This window comes from Micropterus salmoides, unplaced genomic scaffold (genome assembly GCF_014851395.1).
Source record: "Micropterus salmoides isolate LMB-PRFRI ecotype aquatic unplaced genomic scaffold, ASM1485139v1 Ms_hic_scaffold_3, whole genome shotgun sequence".
NCBI classification, from domain to species: Eukaryota; Metazoa; Chordata; class Actinopteri; order Centrarchiformes; family Centrarchidae; genus Micropterus; species Micropterus salmoides.
The window spans coordinates 16509630-16528936 of NW_024042261.1; the positions used below are offsets into that span (position 1 = coordinate 16509630).

A 19307-nucleotide genomic window follows, 5' to 3' on the forward strand; every position below is an offset into this window, starting at 1 on the left:
TGGCTGTGCCCTTTTTAACGACAATGTGGTAACAACAGTCCTCACTTTCCTTTTATATACGTATCTCTTATATTCACCTTTTGTATTTATTATATGTCCTGCCTCCTTTTTCTTCTTTATTAATGATCAGTTTCTTTTTCTACCTGCAATCCATTCCCTGGTTTCTGTGGAAACCAGTAAATGAAAAAATAAGTTGGTAACAATTCAAGCGCTGTGTAAGTCTTTTGAGAGCGTTCAGGCACAAATTTGTAAGAGCCGATTTAGATTTTTTAGGCGAGTAAGGACAGAATCGTCAGTGTAGCAAAGGGGATTTGTGCAGCTACATTTGAGCAAGCGATAAGGCTTGTTTTGCTCATAATTATTAGCTGCTTACTCTCACTTTGAATGCTAGCTCAAACTGAAAGGAGAGCGTAATCTGTTTCACCCGCGTGTTAAGAGTTACGCTGTTTGAACTGGATGTCAAAATAAAAGGTGGTACAGCTGCGTTTTTTAACAATCAAGTGGAGAGATGAAGAAGTACTTGCTGCCAGTACTTTTGTTCTTCAAAATCAAAATGTGCTGATGCTAAATTGTTTCATATGTTGGCAAATCAATTAGCAAACATGACAGAGTAATTTTCAGAGACAAATTAATGAATTAATAAGTAGTCTGAAGTGGTTGGTACCTCTCCTACATTGATTTTCAATCTTTTTTTAATTAGCTACACTTTTAAAGCCCAGTCATTTGCTAATATTTGATGTCTTGTAGGCAAATAAGTCATCGTGTTCCTTCCTCTTTTTATCATTTTCAAGAAATAATTTTGGGGCATTTTTGTCAACAATTGATGATGTATAGTTGAGAGGCAGACAAGAAATATGTGGAGAGAGAGAGAAAATGAAACATAGATACCCAGCTGAACTTAAATCAGGGACATTGTGGGTTTAGCCCTTCTTAACCCGTGCAGACCGTGTATAATGTATGTGTCTCACGTGTGGCTCTTTTCCCATTCAACTATCTTTATGTGCTGGGTCTATTTTTGCTTAAACAGCTCTCTGAAGTGTGACACTTGTGAATGTATATAAATACTTATACAGTCAGAACTCCATACAGCTGCACCCTGTGGCCATTCAGCTTAAGACATGTCTCTAACATGTTCTATTGAAGCTTTCTAGTCAAACATGGATGCGATCTCAGGTGCTCAGAATCTGTCAAAAAAATAGAGAGTGAACACAGAAATGACGAGCACGCACAGGATCAGGACTGCATGCTAATAAAACTGATTCTGCTCTTAGGAATCTGTGTCTGCACACTCTCAAATGTTGACTTGCAAACTGGATTTGTTTTGTGCAGGCTCAGTTCTTGTGTGTTGTTTACATACTTCCACGTTTTATCTGTCTCACATATTTAAATGTCATGAAACTAATTGTAAGATCGGTTAATGTCAGACTGAAATACTACACAGAAGGTGTAATTGTGACTACTGCGTGGCTTTGTAAGCCCTGACATACAGTATTTATTAACAACTGGGCACTTTGCAGTGAAAGAGCAGCTGCATTTAAAAAAATAAAACTTGATCTATCCAGGGAGTGTTGTCACAGAATGTGCAGTATGCTCTTTTTATAGAAATCCTCTGCTTCAAAAGCCCACAGTTACACACATTCACACCAGGGAGTAGTTACCCCAGTCTTCAGCTCTTACACTCTGATAAACACCTCTGGAGCAATTGGAGATAAGAGTCATAGTTAAGGAGGGAAAGAATTCCCCCTCCAGTTTGGGATTCCAAGTACCGTCTTTCTGAGCCACACCTTTAATGGTTAATGTTGTCCTATTCATACACTTGTCACTTTAACAGCACTTGTTAACAGCTACCTAGGTAGCTATGAACAGTACGGTCTCAATCTTTATGTGACAGCTCCCATAACATGTTAAGATATTTTAATCTGTGACATAACAATGAAATACTATTACAATATTAAATGCTCTCCTGGAAACTGCCAGTTTTGAAATGTGTTAAAACTAATTTTAAAAGTTGTGTGTGTGTTTGTGCCTGTCAGATGTGCGTGTGTGCGGCAGCAGCAGGCCCTGCGAGCCACTCTCTCCATGCTCCACTCCTCTGCCAGTGAGCTTGCAGATGTACGGGGTTTCCTCAGCCAGCTGATGGAGGCGTGGCAGGCCTTCAGATCTGAAATACTGCAGTACAGCACACAGGTGTTCTCAGGTAACACACACATATACATCTACGCACACACACACACACACACACACACACACACACACACACACACACACACACACACACACACACACACCATCACACCATCTTTAGTTTCACATTTTAAGGAAGTATAAAGAGATTCAGTGACAAGAAACAGACACTCAGATGTATGAGGGTAATTTCTCTGCATGTTAATACAGAGCCGGGGCAGACATGAAAGAGAAATGTTGGTGAAAAAAGGGGGTAAAGAGAGCTGTGCAAATAATCTCTCAGCAGGAATAAATATTAGTTTAACTGCAGCTTGGACTCTTTAAGTTCTGAAGGCAACACCCACAGTGGATGACTACAAATTGTGTGCTTATATGTGTGTTTACAGTTGCTACACAAACTCTTGTAACCTTTAAAGACCATTTAGACAGGAAGGAATGTGTGTGTTCAATGGGATATGTGTGTAGATGCTGTAAACTGATTAAATTCTTCTATAAACTTTAAAGAGACTGCAAGCATGAGGAACACAACTGCAGGCTGTGTGTGTGTGTTCATCATTGACAGTAAACGCCTGAAGGAGAGCTAACCTCCGGCTCACCTTATGGGTGGGTCTTTTTCTGTCTCCTGCATGTTCCAAATAGCTGCCAAGTGTGTGTGTGTATGCCCCCGTGTGTGTGTGTGTGGAAACAAGGCAGTATTTGATAGAGGAAGAGGAAGATAAAGAAAATAGTCTGCTGTTTGTGTTGATGCCGTGTGAGTATATGTTTGTTCAGTGAAATGAGCATGAAAGGCAGCTGCTGAACGAACCAACAGGTGCACTAAAATACACATCCGGAAATACACAGACATACACACCTATATCTCCTCCCAAACAAATCTACACATTCACATACAGCAACTTAGGGATAATATTGTACTTCATGTTGCTGTGTGCTGTGTTTTGTTTCACATTAAGTTGTGTCTTGTCTCTCAGGAAGCAGCTATTTGTAGCACAAGCAAACAAAATGCAAGTTCCTTGGTAGTCCTGAAGATGTAAATAAGAAAATAAATCTACAATTATATTTCCTAGGTAACAAAAATTGATGGTTTTGTAAAAGGTCTATTGTAATACGTCAGTCTATATTTTTGTAGCTTAACATAAACTAAACAATGTAAGTTGACACAGTTACATTTCCTGGCTTTTAATCACCATTCAAGTATATTTTGTCTAATTGTTATCAAAACTTTGCGAGAAGTTAACATTTACATTGGCATTTACTGCTTTAACTGCACTTTTGTCTCGTGTGTTTACAGGTCAGGCAACAGCACAAAACAGGTGACAGGAATAAATACCACTGACAAGACAGTGCAGGATAAACAGGATACACAACAGGAGACGTGAAACAAAACAAGACACAGCAAACGATAAGCTACACATGACGCAGCTGAGAGCATGACGCAGGTCCTATGCACACAGAAATGGGCAGAACCTACAGGGTCAGGACAGGATACACAGACAGCTGGAATCACTGTATTAATCAATGCATCAATCTAGAGCAACTTTCGTTATTGATTCACAGCAGATTCTTTTTGCAATTGATTGATTGTTTGGTCCATACATTTTTAGAAAGTAATGCAATATGGCCATGACAATGCATGCATGTCCTTTTATTTGTCCAAACAACAGTCCAAAACCCAAAGATATTCAATTAATATTCATATAAGACAAAGAAAAGCAGCACATTCTCCTCAGTGAGGTGCTGGAACCAAACAATGAATAATCAATCGACTTTTCAAATAGTAAAATCTCAAGCACAGACTTAAGCCAGTCACCTGCAAATGACTCCAAACTGATATGGGCGTTAGCTGGCAATTAAACTGTGCTACCTGTCTATCAGCGTTCTGTGGTTAGAAGAAAGGAGGGGAGGGTGGGGGTGGAGCTAGAGAGAAACATAAGGAGGTGGCCTAATGTGAACAGATGAATGTGGTTTATGGTTAGGTAGAGAAGAAGAGGGAGGAGACGAGGAAACAACACCGAGGGGTGTGGAATTTTACAGCGAGCGAGACAAAGACGAGCACAGAGAGCAGAGGAAGATGAAAACATAATTACTCTATTCACTTTGTGCAGATGTCAGCAGCTGACTCTTACAACTTGATGTGCAGGTGATGGACAGAGAGTTTTTGTTAGTTCTCATTCAACATTTTGTAAAAGAGGATAGAGGGTTGACAGTGAAATTGAGGTGAAAGGCCATGACTAAGGGTGTATGAATCATTATTTGCCTGTGTGTGTGTGTGTGTGTGTGTGTATGACCGATCCCTGAATCGCAGCAATCTGCCAACACCCTGGGCCATTCTTAGACTATATGGTATCTATTTCCCTGGAAGCCAACTTTGGATGTGTGTGTGTTGATAGTGACAACAGCAATATAAAAAACATCAAATATGTTCTCACACAACTAAGCAAAGACTTTTCCCTCCCTTCATGAGCCTGGTCAGCACCGTCTCCACGTCTGTTAGTCCTGTAGTCTGACTATTATCATACCAACTAAAGTGTGAAGTAAATGTTCAGGTAGGAAATGCCTGTGTTGCAGGATGACATACAAACATCTAGCAGTTGAAAATGAGTCACTATTGCTGAGCTGTTTCTTTGTACATGTGGCACTACATTGTAAGTTTCTGGGAGGACCAATTGTAAATTCCATAGTATTCTAGTTAAGTGAAAATAGAAAATAGAAAATAAATTCTTGAGGCTGTACTCCTCCAGGTCTCTGCAATCCAGCACCTTCATTACTTTTTCCCATACTGCTGTGGTTTTGAAGTATTTTTTTTATTACGCACAAACTCAGCAGACACCCAGAAATGTTTGTGGTACCCAACCACTTTAGGTTGTGGTATTATAGTTATGTACTCTCTTGTAAGAATTCCAGGGCGCAGTTGTTTGTGTGGTGGTAGGTAACTGTAAAGGTCGCTTTAGATTGCGGGACCCCGTAGTGTCACAGGATCCTGTAGATTACTGTCACTTGCAGTTAGCTCGTTATAAATTGCCTCATACTATGTAAATCCTATTGTAACTGGAGGCGCCGGGTGTATCAATGTGTTTTTATGTTTGTGTGAGAGAGAGAGTGTGACCAATCTTTGTGAATTACAAAATATTACATGTTGAGACAAGTTAATTTAAAGTCTATGTTGCTGTGGAACATAAATTCAATTGTGAGGGAAAACACTCATCTGTTGTGTGTGGTTCTGCCCTTCTTCAAATCTACGTACAGTAAGTAATAGGCCACCAAAAACTGGCAATGTCATGGAAGAATTTGTTTTTAAGAAATATAATGAAACTCAATGAAAACTGTAAGTATTGTTCTATTCACAGTTTAATACTGAAATATTTCCGGGTTGATATACCGTCTAGATTTTACAGTTTTGGATCACCCTCACCTTTTTTTATTTTAAAATTTTAACTTGTAGATTGCTCATACAGTGACCTTTTCTTCTTACAGTTGTGACTGTACTGACACTGTACCGTGCATTTCAGTTCAATTTAAATTCGCTTCATTAGCCTGAATGTTAATGGAACAGTATTGCCAAAGCTTCAAGCAAAGTGCAAATAATAATAATAATAATAATAATAATAATAATAATAATAACCATTTAATAACAGTTCATGACAGCAATCTGAGCACCACTTATTTTATCATACAGTATATGTTTTGGAGGATTTTTGGATTGGTTCAGACATCTACCACCAACAACTTTTTGGCAAGCAGTAGAGTTTTCCACAGGAACCTTTTCCAGTTTTATCACTATGTTAATGGAAAACTAATTAAGTTGATTGTGTTGGTGGTTTTCCATAAATATCTGGAGTTATCAGAGATTCTCTGCACTTAAAACTTTCCCTGGTCTTAATAGAGTTATTCAGAAAGAATTGTAATAAGGACTGGTCAATATGTCAAAGGGAAAGAAAATTCTAGTATATTGATTTCTTCTGATTAAGCAAAGTATTTTAAATGACAGTAATGTCATTACAGCTATGTACTGTGATTTGCTTTACAGGGAATCAAATATACTTTAACTGCAGCACTGCAAACAATCAATCCAGTAACATTACTGAAAAAGTGTTGCAGTACCTTGGTGGCCAGCTGGCAGTAAGTTGCTGTAATATTTTCAGCCACCTTGTTACACTGTGTGTAAGCACTGAGACACATAATAGAAGCACTGTAGAGAAAGTCAGATGGGCTGGTTTTCTTTCATTGCAAAGCCTTTCTGCTCCATCAATTTTTTTAATTATTTCAGTTTGGATATGTCTGTTACTGTGTGTATTTATGAGTGTTTCTGTGTGTGTTTTGTGCCGCTTTTGTGTCTTTCTACAAGTGGTCCTTTGTGCATTCAATCTTGTGGGTTCTGTATTATAGTGTGTGTCTTTTCCAGTCTGTGTGAGTGAGTGTGTTCCTTTACCCTGGTGGACCTTGTCGTGTCACAGTGACCAGAAAGCAATTATCGGTGTATTGCCGCTTTGAGGAGCACCTCCTACACCCCCCTCTTCCTGCTGGGGGAGAGGGAGAGAGAGAGAGAGAGAGAGAGAGAGAGAGAGAGGTAAAAATAGGAAAACAGAGCCACAGAAAGAGAGGACGTGGAAGAAATAGATGGTGAAAAACTGAGAGGAGAGAGACAGTGAGGAGAAGAAGGGAAGAGAGAAAAACAATAAGAGAGAGCGAGGAAAACAAAGACTCTGAGGAAGAAAATGTCAGGCTGACATTGCTGGATCGGTTTGAGAGCTCTCCGGAGCCACAGCCACTGTGCCCTGCTGCACCGCTCTGAAGGACCCTCACAGAAAACTCTCTCAACATAAACAGTAGACACATACACGCACACACTCACTCACATACAAATACAAACACATAACACCTCTTTGACACACTCCACTGCCCACACTGCCAGCCTGCCGGCCATACAAACAGCTAGTCAAACACCCACATCGAGCCCGTGTCTGTTGGCTTGTTTTTTTTTTTTTTTTACTGTATTTTTGCTTTGTAAAAAACAGGGCAGGTCTCATACATATTTATACAGTACTTATACTAATGTTAATACTAACATAACCAATTTTAGCATTGATCTGAACTCAGATGCTCGTACAAAATCTATTGCAAATTCCACAGAAATAAAATATGTAGAGTAGGCATAAATTTTAATTCCAATAACTGTGTCAAAATCAAGTATCTCTGACAAGTGTCTCTGATGAATCCTTCTGCATGCAATGTCCCTGATGAGACAATGAATGTAAAAGCCATAGAGAGATATTAAATGGGTGTATATATATGAACAGATACTACATATTCAACAGCTGGAATATTTATTTTTATATGTCTAGAAACTAGAAAATATTCACATTTGAGAAGCTGAAATCAGAAGATTTGGACATTTCCCTTACCCTAGGCCCCATCCTCAAATGGCTTCTTTTGTCAACAACCTAAATATATTCAGTTTATTGTCATAGAGGAGCACAGAAACTAGAAAATATTCACATTTAGGAAGCTGAAATCAGAGACTAACTAATCAAGTCATGAACTAGTTGTTGCAGCTCTACTGTAACTGCAAAATTGATACTTTAATGCTAATTTTAACTTGACAATTTTCTGCCATTCCTTTCAGTCGTCTGTCTCACACAGGTCTGATGGAAATGATACACCAACCATGTAAAAGCTGAAACTTCTCTTGGTTTATTATTTTAACACTTCAAGATTATTTTCCCCTTATTATTTTCAAAGTGTATACTGTACAATGACTTTGTTGTAAGTTGTGAGCATTGCCAAAATACCTTTAGTGCACAGCAGTGCTGTGGATGAACAACCCTGTGTAGACACTGATGGAAGACGGGAGCTGCTGCTGGCGTTTCTGCAGCCTGTATAGACAAGGAGTAATAACTTACTCTGACAGTGGGTCAATTCAGTTTCTATTCATTAGAACATAAGGAATAAAGAATCAGCACAGATCGGTATTTAGACCTCAAATTATGTATTACATAGTGATGTTCCACCCAGGGAAGTCCTTCTTTAACATAGAAACCAATATTATACTGATTTTGATTATGATTTGATGATGATCATTACCTTTTCATGCCCTTTTTGTGGTTTACAAGACATCCTATAGCAACAGTTCTTGCCTCTACTTGCTTTTAAATAATGTTGGTGATGGTAATGAATGTCGATGATGATTATGCCGATCATGAATGTGAGCCTTTCTCATTGTATGTATCACACTTTGACTTGAAAACAGCGTGCAAATATTTTTACTAAAGACACTTATGTGCGGTGGTTTCAGAAAATAGTGGTGTGTCTTGAGTTATTCACTATTCAGACTTGGAACCTAAGTGCTTTTCTCTTGCGTGATACCCACTCCTGCCTGGAGCTGCAGTATGTCCAGCGCAGTCTGACAAGTTATTGGCTTGACATGAGGCCTAAATATTGCAGTTAAGCATTTCTTCCAGGTCTGTTTTTTAATAAACGCATTCACCGGCCTGGAAACCTGCTGTGTGCATGTGAATGTGCAGAACAAAATGACACTCCCTACCGCCAAGATCACAGCAGCTTCAGATTCAAGCAAGTAGAAATTAGCCACATATAGCCGACAACACGCTCACTCTGATGTCTTCTTATAAGTTTCCATGAAGTAATTTTCTCCTCTGTTCTGTCATTTTTTTGAGGACTACTATGTTTTACTTGTGGCCTATAGTTTTTTAGTTGTATCATTTCTGCGGACACACTGTGTCATGAATGGAGGAAACAGTAGCAATACAGCAGCTACTTTGGATCAGACACACAACAACAAAGCCTGCCAGACTGTGGTGTACTGTTTCATGGCTTCCTATGAACACAAATCATTCCTCATACTACCTTCTTCTCAACACACTCCCCTCCTTCTACTCTTCCTATCTTCCTTCTTCTCGTTTTCAACTGCTTCCATATGTCTCAGTATCCTAGATTTTCTTTTCAGACCTGCTGTTGGCCACCTCTTATTTGCGGTACTATTTGTCTTTTTTGTGTTCCTCCTTTACCACCGCTTGTTTTGTTTCCCTTTCAAATCTTCTCACTCTCGTGGGTAGTTTAATTTGGTTGAGGGTTTCTTCCTTTGCTGAAGTGTGAAGTAACAGTGTGGTAAAACTGTGACTACTGTACCTGTCTGTCTCTTTTCTCCCCTGTGTCTGTCTGTGCCTGTAAATCATGCAGTGTAGCATAATTTACAGTGGAGCCTCTGGTGACAAGTGTGGCTTTGAGCCAGTGTTATATACAGACAAGCTTTTGTAAGCTTTCACAGCATCTTCAATGTGTCAAATAAACTCAAATCTGTGTGTGTGTGTGTGTGTGTGTGTGTGTGTGTGTGTGTGTGTGTGTGTGTGTGTGAACAGTGCTGATAGAGGAGCTGAAGCATTCCAGTGTGGCGTTTCAGAAAATGAGAGAAGAGAAAGAGCACCTAACTCAGCAGCTGATGTAAGTGTCCACAGCATGTGGTAAAACACACACACACACATACACATTTATGAAAAACATGCGCATGCACAGATGGGGACGCAGGTGGATCTTGGTATGTGGAATATGCCCGGGTGAAGAACAGGTCACAGCAGGGCTTGGCTCTATGTATAATTTTCCTCAACCAATCAAAACCTTCTGAACAGCCCCACTGGTACCGCCCAAACCAGGAAATGCTCATGTTCCACATACCAGGCCTGCTAAGCTGCAACAACAGAGGATTTCACTTGTATACACATCACACAAAGGTCTAGTCAGGGGTTTAAGGCTTTAGAAAGAATATGCCCCTGTGGCTTTTGAAAATATGCTGATGATGAAACTATCATTTTCCATTTTCTGGCCCCCTTAATTCTGGACCTGCAGACACAAATATACATGCACAGACAGACACTGACACACACACTTACCACATACTGTACAAATACTCCTAGAAATGTAGTAAATCACATAAAGCAATGCCTTCAAACCCTTAAAATGTGCCCCAGCCGCAGCAGGTTTTTTAGTTGACATGACACACTCATGTCCTGCTGAGGTTGAATCATAATCACTTTGGTTTCCCTTAACGTTTTATCTAGCGCCATCATCAGGTCAAGATATTAATCTGTCCAATGCTTTACGAAGAAGAATTACTTTAGTAATCCCTTGTTGGAAACACACACATTGGCTCGAAATACCTGCAAAATGAGTAACATTCCCATCATGCTAAAGAGCTAAGATGGCGAACATGATAAACATTATACCTGCTAAACAGAAGCATGTTAGCTTTGTCATTGTTACACTAGCAATTAGCTCAAAGCATTGTATCGTATAGTGTTGTTTATTCTATTTTCAAGCTTCATATGGCGTATGTAGTTATTATGATACATTCAACATTTATTCAAATATATCAAAAGATATTAGTTCTGACAAAAACTGTACAGTAAATTATGGCACAGCACAGGAAAATCTAAATGTTTCTATTGAGGAAAAACAGACTAAAAGCTAATGTACAAGGACAGAAGTACTCACTTCATGCTCACAGTATGCAGTGTTTTCTTTGTAACAAGTCACTATCTACTGTTATCACAACTACAAGAATGCTTGAGCTGGTCACTGTTTAGGTCAAGTTTTGCCGTCCACTAATAAAAGTTACTTTTTTTCCCTCTCAAGAATTCATATTGGATAAATTATACCATATTTGGTCCTACCCTGACACTGGTTTACACAGTACGGTGGCAAGTTTTTCAAATATTTGCACACATCCCACATTTTAAAAGACAGTGTTATTTTTAAGGAACAGGGAATGCTTTTTAATTTGGTGTTATAGTGATCTCATTCATAATATTTGAGAAATCAACCACTTCAGAAGCGCCGACATGGACACAAATGGACAAACACCCACAGGCACACACACAAAAACAGAAAATCTCCCTACACATTAAGGGAGTAAATGTTAAATGTTGCTTTTATCTGATAATCGGAACATTAAAGGGCTACTTGACCTGACAGACTGCAGATGAAGCACTCATTTGTTCACTAATGTTTCCTCCCTCTCCCTCTATAACTTCCTCATCTGTCTCTCTTTCTCTCCCCCAAATATTTTTTGTCGTAAATGTAAACTTTCTTTTTGACCTTAGAAATGACAGATTTTGCTCAGTTTCTTTTTTTCTCCTTCTCTTTCTGTTTGTTGTCAGTTTTAAAGTGCTGTTACGGGAAAGACTATCTGATGCAGTATGTGTGGTGGAGCTATGTCTAGAAGGGGTTTATTTGTAAAGAGACTAAATATAGATAAATATGCAGAAAATGTTGGACATAATTTATAGTGAAGCTTTTGAGTGTTTAAATCAAGAGAGACTTGACTGAGTGAACAGCATTCATTTATTGACATGTGATACATTGATATGAGAATGTGAAAAGTAATTTGGCAATTAGACTCCATCGTGATAATGTGGTATTGAATGTGAGTGGTGAAGCCGCAGAAGTGGTGGTGTTGAAGGGATGAAGAAGATGCTGGGGATCTGGACATTATGAGGAGTGGTCTTCTGCTGAGCTTGAATTGGGCATGGATCTGATGAGCAGGAGGTGAATGAGGTGGAGGAGGGCTGCAGTGACTTATAGTGGATGACAGACATCAGCAGAGGAGAGAACTGATTTAAAGTTTGATAGTGACTGAATTGTAGTGCTGATCATGGTGAAACCTGATTGGAAAACTAACACCCATAGTCAGCTGTTAGAGGGCAGGGCAAGAGAGACTGTAAGAGAGAGAGAGAGATAATTGTGAATAAGTAAAGCTCTTCCTGGTTGGACTTACACTAAGCTTCATTTAGTTTGTGCCTGACAGAATCTTGGTATCTTAGTACAGATCAGAGTATTTGTTCAACCTGTGTGGTTATGTTGTGTTTTGTGCGTTGCAACGAATTTCATCCTGTTTCAGTGAAACACAGTAACCCACATACAGTGTGGTTTCACTGCAGTAGACTTCACTTCTGTCTGATAATCTGTTGACCCGGCAGTCATCAGATGAAAATTTAATTGCATGCATATTCAATCTTCATTTGTCTTAGTTTCTTATACCTGTATCCCCTCACATTTCCCTCTCTGTCACTAATTCCTTTACGTTATGAACCACATTTTGGCCACTTTTGATACCAGACAAATCTGTTACGTTCTCTTTCATTTTGTCCCCGTCAAACACGCTTTCTTATTTCATTCTTGTTTAGTTTTATAGTAAACTAATGAAAACATCTGGCTACAATCTGAGTATCAAGACTATTGTTACTTGATTTTTTAAAAAGTTGCGTTGCTTTCCAAATATCTCACCCAACCAAAACAAGGAAAACAAAAAATCTTAGATTGTTCCCCCGCCCTCTGCCCTGCCACACAAATGTGTTCAAGCCACTGTGTACTCAAGTTTGACTTCATATGTGTGGAATGTGCACGTCCATCCAATACAGGGATCAGGCTGAGGCGGGGAGGATGGAGGGGATGTTTGCAGTCGCACGCGACCCACACAGACATATGGACATATGCTGTAAGGAGAATCAGCCTTAAGGCCATGTTGCATGATGCGGTGTGTGTGTGGAGGAGGAGGAGGAGGAGACAGGGGGTGTGTGCTTAAGTCTGAGACTTTCTTGCATGATAAGGAGCATGTGTGTGTAAAGAATTGTGGGGAGGGAAAAGAGTGGTTCACGTCTATCTGAGCATGTCGACACAGCAGTTCTCTGTACAATATTTAACCAAAGCTGTACGCCATTTTTTTGTGCGTAATTTAGCCAAATATGGACAAATAGTTATCCTTTACTTAACAATTTTTATTGTATATTTTTACATAATTACATAAAGGGTAATTTGTTGAAATGCAGTTTTCCTTTAGTCAGTGTCAGTCAGTGAGGACTTTGCAATTGTACAGCATGATACCCTTATATCTAGACCACTGGTTCTCATATGCTTATATGTACAGTATATGCAAGTACCATTATGTAAAAAGTAGACACAAGTAGTAATAGTATAAATACACACTGTTGTAGATTATGGATTATAGATTTTGGATTATGACACTAACCTAATTTTAATCTTAATCTGTGTTGCCAAAAATTTAAGGATAGAAATATTTATTTACAAAATGCCATGGTGGAGGAAGTTTTTAGGTAAAGTGTTTGTAAAAAATACTCACAATACAACAAAAATGTTACTTAAGTAGTAAATAGTACGTTAGTATTATTAGCAACATGTACTACAAAAGTACTCAATGCAGAATAAGGTTCTTTGTAAGTTTTTAAAAATATTATAACATTATTTGATCATTCATATATACCCATAAATGTGTAATTAGCATTTTCCTGTTGTTGATGTGAAGCTAATGTTGTGGATGTACATTTTTATGTAACTAGTATCTGTAGCGGTCAAATAAATGTAGTGGAGTAAAAGTATAAAGTAGAGTAAAATACTCAAGTAAAGTACAATTATATTTTTTACCTGTATTTAAGTAAAGTTCTTGAGTAAATGTACCTACAATATATCCACCACTGACAAAGTATGGTAAACACAAACGCAACCCATTGATTTCTCTTGCTGTCTCATGCGTGGCAGACTGTCATGCGAGGTCTAAAATGAGGTCCAGATGGGATGTCTGAGTTGATTGGCTAACCCTCCTTTCACTGTCCAGTTTTATGCTGACAGGTTGCCTGTTCAGACACCCTCTTCTACAGCCACTCTGTGTGCGTGTGTGTGTTCTGTAACCTTTCAGTCTCACTATCATACCGGCTCCAGAGTTTCCCAAACCTTTGAGGCTCGCTCAAGATCCAAGAACAAAAAGTACCGGTTTGTTTGTGTACAAGCAGTGTTGCCATGACAACTGCCCAACCTTTGACCCCCGCCTACATCAAACATCAGTTCAGCACCTGTTGCGCTTCTGTGGCGCCAGCCCCATTGCCTTGGAAACGCACATACACATATATTTCAGGGGCGGTCTGAGGACAGCTAGCGGCTGTGGAATCCCTCTGATCCTAGCGTGCAATAAGATAAGCGTGCCAGAGAGACACTCAAGGGCAGCTTGTTTTTTCACTATTTACACAAACACACACACTTACACCCTCTTCAGGATCTTCAATCTTGTTTGTGCCCCTGAATATTCCTGTATTCACAATATTAGTACATGGACCTTCCTTGTATAATGTGGTGATCGACTTACAACTCATTCTGTTTTCCACTGAACTAGCCCAGGAGTTATGGGAAGCTTGCACAGTCTGCACTTCGCCCAAGGGCTTTTTGACAGCATTTGTCAAAGGATCACAGAGAGCGTCACAAACCACTTCCTGTAAAAGGTGTTGGGAAGCTTCCTGCTGCATTCTGATTGGCAGGTTGAGCTCATTCTTTCATCAGAGGATGAACATCATCCAACACAGACGCGGGCCAGGTTGAAAGGATGGATTAGAGGGAAGCGAGGGCTAGATAAAAGACGGGATGGATGCGCTGAGCAAGGGAGGAGAGATGAAAGAGTGGATGATGGAATGAGTGAAGGTCAAGAGAGAGAGAGCAAAGGATTGATGTGATTGATGTGATACAGCTTGTTTTCATAAGGCTGATGCACGCTGACTGCTTTGTGCGTGTGCATGTACGCATTAAAGTGTGTCCCTGCATTGTGTGTCTGTGCCTGTGTGACTGCTGGGAGTGAAATAACTATTGATCTCAGGGTGTATCCAAGGACCTCGTTTCCCACAAGATCTTACCCTGCCATTTGCCTGACACACACACGCACACACACACACACACTTTTCTGTCTCTTTCCCTAACCTCAGTCCTCTGTTTATCTCATGTTAGATCAAATCAATCACAGCCCTTCTGTCTTTTTTTCTTGCCTCTTTCTTTATATCTCAGATTCTTTTTATAATGTCACTTCTGTTTTCTATCTCTCTCTCTCTCTCTCTCTGGGCTCTGTTGTCATGTGTGCACATGCCGCACAAGAGATGGTATTTTCCTAAAATGCAGAGAGGTTTTTCCCTCCTTATGTGGCTGTTTGGTATTTTGGTGACTTGCCATGCACCACAGTGGGAGGAGGGCCTCAGCAGGGTGCCACTAGTATATTACAATTTCAGGGTGAAGAGTTACCATGTTTTGCGGCGTCTGCCACAGTTTACATTAATTTGTGGAGGCACACCCACATGTTTTGCTTGTCTTTTTCACTTTTATTATACAGGTATTTGACAGGTAGACACATCTAATTACACAGGGGGAAAAATATATTTTTCTTCTGATTATGGACAAGAAGGCAGAGTGAAGATTAATGCTTGATTCTATCAGCATCTCTCATCGACAAAAGCTGACTAACTGTCTTTACAGCCAGCTGACGGCAACAGGTATGTGTTCCATCAGCAGTCTGTAATTTCAGTGACGGGTGTTGTCAAGCTGATTACACATGACAGATCCACTGTGGTTACCTTTATTAAGTCTTGTGCAACCAGCAAACTTCTTCGATCCTAAACACTCATGATTAATTATTCCACATGGTTTCTTAGTTTATGCAGTGCAAGTTATTACGAGCAGAATTCATGAGACAATTTCAACATCTCTCTCCTCTTTACCCTAAAACCCAGCAGCTGTGATTGTAACCTTCCCCTAATACACCCACTGATAATGTATGATAATAGATTTTTCCTAATCTCACCTTGTTTCCATGTGCACTCCGGGGACACCACATGCCTGCAGCTACAAAAATACCTAAAGTGCTCCACCACTCCTTCAGCGCACTGTGCACTTGCCTTACAGTAATTCACAAAGACAGCACCCTCTGTTTTACTCCGTTACATTTGCTCTTTCCCTCAACTCCCTTTTCACCTCTGAAAAAAAGAAGAGGAGACCAGAGCATAAAGAATAGTGGAAACAGCAGCTGGGAGTCAGATATCATGTCATCTCTGACCTTGAAGACAGAAAGACGAGCGAGAAAGAGACGCGAGACTGGCCCGGCGGACTGTAAAGTACAAACAGTATGCTGTAGCTCAATAGGCAGACTTTAGGAGCACTTGGGGGCCTGCTCTAAATCACTAGTAGCTGTGACAGCATGGGAGGAAAAGAGGGTTAAAAAAAGAGGGCAAAAAGAGCAAGAGAGAGAGAGGAAATGGGATGGAAATGTGTGATGAGAGTACAAAGCAAGGAAAGCTGATAACTGGTGCCAGACAGCTGTGAGTGTATTACTCTGATTATATGTGTGTATCTGGTGCTGTGTCCCTATCTGTTCTTCTGTCTGTCTGTGGCTAACTTTCACCGCTAAATGATGAAAATATGGCTATTATTATTTGAAAAATACTTCCAAACATCATATGTGACTTCCAGCATCAGGATGTTTAGCCATACCGTATAAATGTTGCACTATTATTTTAACACTGTAAATGAACAAAAGCAAACCAGCCTACAATCTGGTATGGTATGATAAATTATTAATATAGTGATGAGCTGTACTGGCTGTTTTCACTGGATCCAGTTCAGTAAAAATGTAACAATAATCCCACACAGTTGTAGATGGGCAGTGAAAACTGGCTGTCTGACTGGGAGCTCAGACGTGCGAGCCTTCTCACTCTGTATCCTCATTGCGTGTGGCTGCAAGGTCACAGGGCTAGACAGCCAGCTACACACTCACACACACACACACACACACACACACACACACAAACACATTAACTGATCATGCCGCCAGAGAGGGGATTAGGCTGGGAAGCCGACAGGGTTAGGCTAAAGTCTGTGTGTGTGGGTGTGTGCACAGGAGGCAGGAGTACCACATACTGTCATGGCACGCAGAATTAGAACTAAAACTGATTTCCAATTTACTTTCTCAAGAGCGAGGCAGCAGCTGTACATGGAAGAAGAAAACATAGCTGCACACATACTCAGTTTATTTACTTTGAATTTAGCAACAACAATAAAAAATCTTAATCGAAAGTTGCTCACTAGTAAAATGACAATCAGTTGTGTTGTGCAAGTCAAACGAGTCGTGATATACAGGAAGCTTTCTTGAACTTTTGCTGATCCCAGAAGAGGAATTCATTGTTAAGCTTGGCTTCTTCCACACTGAGATTCACAAGCGTAGGAGTGCAGAAAAGCAGTTGTATGGATTTGGTATCTTGCTCAAGTACTTTTCAATGACACTTGAAATTGAAAAACATACCGTGGGTGTAGAAATTATATTCCCCTATGCCTAAATGTGAAATGTATTTGCAATTAATGTGAGTTAAATTTTACGAAGAGAGGAAAGTATTACTCTATTTTGAGGTTATGTAATTTCCTGACTCAACAATTGGTGAAAATTGAGTGACCATGTCATGCACTTTGTGTCTCCAGGGAGCAGAAGAGACAGAGAGAGGAGCAGCTGTACCAACAGAAAGAATCAGAGAAAGAGCAGAGAGAAAATCTCCTCAGGTACTGAACTGTCTTTCTTTTTCTCTGCACTTTTGTTTTATCTCATGATAAGTTCCCATCCCTTCCCTTCTCCTAACTTTCTCACAATCTCTGTACTCATCCCACTCATTTTGCCCCAAATCATCCTTTTCCTTGGCTTAATTTCTTTTCCCCATCTCCTTCCTCCCTGAGAGAGATGGGGATATTAATGTCAGCTGAGATCTGCTCTTGGATCAGTTGAGGAGATCTTAGGCTCCATAAAGTGCCAGTGACACAGCAGAGAGTCTCGTGTGAGGCTGGCGCAACAGATGGAAGCACTCCTTAGTTGGCGTGGAGTCATGTTTCTCACATACACTCATCTGTGCACAGAGGCACGCACATACTGTAGATATGCAGAGGTGCAGTGGTGCATCATGCTAATGCTCAGGCAGACACGTGCGCACACACCCAACCCACATGCGTATACCCACAGACAGACATATACACACGAAGCCTCTCATCTTTTCATGCAGGCGTTAGATGTATGTGGGTGTGTATTTTTTCACATGGTATCTGCTGGTATTCTTTTTCTAAGCCACTGGCAGCCTGGTGTGTTCAATTACACTGTCAATTTATTTCCCTTCCCACACAGCAGTCTCTGATCTCACCCTCTGGCTCCTATACAGCTCAACATATGATAGCACTCCACCGGGGGGTTGGAGGCTATTTCAGAAGACATGAGCTGTTGAGGGGGGGGAGCAAACGCCCCTCGCATCGCTCAGAGAAAATGTAATGGGTTACAATGATTCACTAAACTGTCCAAGATTGGAGACCATCGGTGGCTAAAGATAATGTTTATCTGGTCATGAAGCTTAGGTTTCTGCAGAGAAATCAATAAGTAGATGCTATCTAGTAGTTGCAGCTTTAAAATGATTGTTGTTTTAAATTTGTTTTTGTAAATGTCCCTGTAGTTTGTCTTTGTATGTCAACCTAAAACAGATACCAACTGCCAGAACGCTGTGTGTGTATTTTCAGTATTACTTGACGTACCAAAGTTTACCAAGTCAGACCAACACGCCAGTGATTTGGTGCTTGACTTGTGTGGAAAGACCTGCCTATCTGTTTAATAAAAAGAAAGCAGAATGTTTGAATGTAGGGTTTGACCCAGTTTGTGTTTGTGTGTTGGTGTGTTAACTACCTGACTATAAGCGGCCTGTTAAGGTTGGAGAATAAACGGCCTCTCTCTTATGTAACAGGCTTGCCCTGACACTTACACTCATTTGTTGACCTGCCAGTATAGAATCACTGTGTGCCTGCAGGTTTGCGCTTTTGTGTGGTTATTCAAAACATGCATACACACGCCCCATATAGGACAGGAAAAATACTTCCTCCTAGAGTATAATATTACAGTATGGACAGCAACCATGTGTGTGTGTTTGTGCACAAGGCCATCCTCTCCATCTTTTCAACAGGTTAAAAGGGGAGTCGGAGGAAAAAGATGACAGGTGGTTGTCATGCCAACAAAGGTGCCACACCCTGCAGGAGCAGCTGTCGTCATGGCAGCAGAGAGAGGGGCAAACAAACAGGAAGTACCGTGCAGCTGAAGAGGAAGTGACACGACTGAGGGAAGCTCTGGAGAAGGTCCAGCAGGAAATGAGAGAGCTGAGGAGAGAAAGGTCATAATTGTGATATTTGTTGTTTACATCCACTTCTATTCAACTCCACTCTATTCTATTACAAATAATGTATACATTTTTTTTTTGTTTTCCCTAAAAAAGTAA

At 40.2% G+C, this 19307-nt stretch overlaps 1 protein-coding gene across 1 annotated transcript in view; it reads left to right on the forward strand.

The window, feature by feature from the left end:
• Positions 1-19307, forward strand: part of lekr1 (leucine, glutamate and lysine rich 1) — a 73161-nt gene that overhangs the window by 32145 nt on the left and 21709 nt on the right. Inside the window, exons 5-8 of the mRNA XM_038693816.1 lie at positions 2034-2197; positions 9561-9642; positions 17491-17568; positions 18999-19202. Of these exons, the coding sequence (XP_038549744.1) occupies positions 2034-2197; positions 9561-9642; positions 17491-17568; positions 18999-19202 (528 nt within the window). The remainder of the gene's footprint in view (positions 1-2033; positions 2198-9560; positions 9643-17490; positions 17569-18998; positions 19203-19307) is intronic.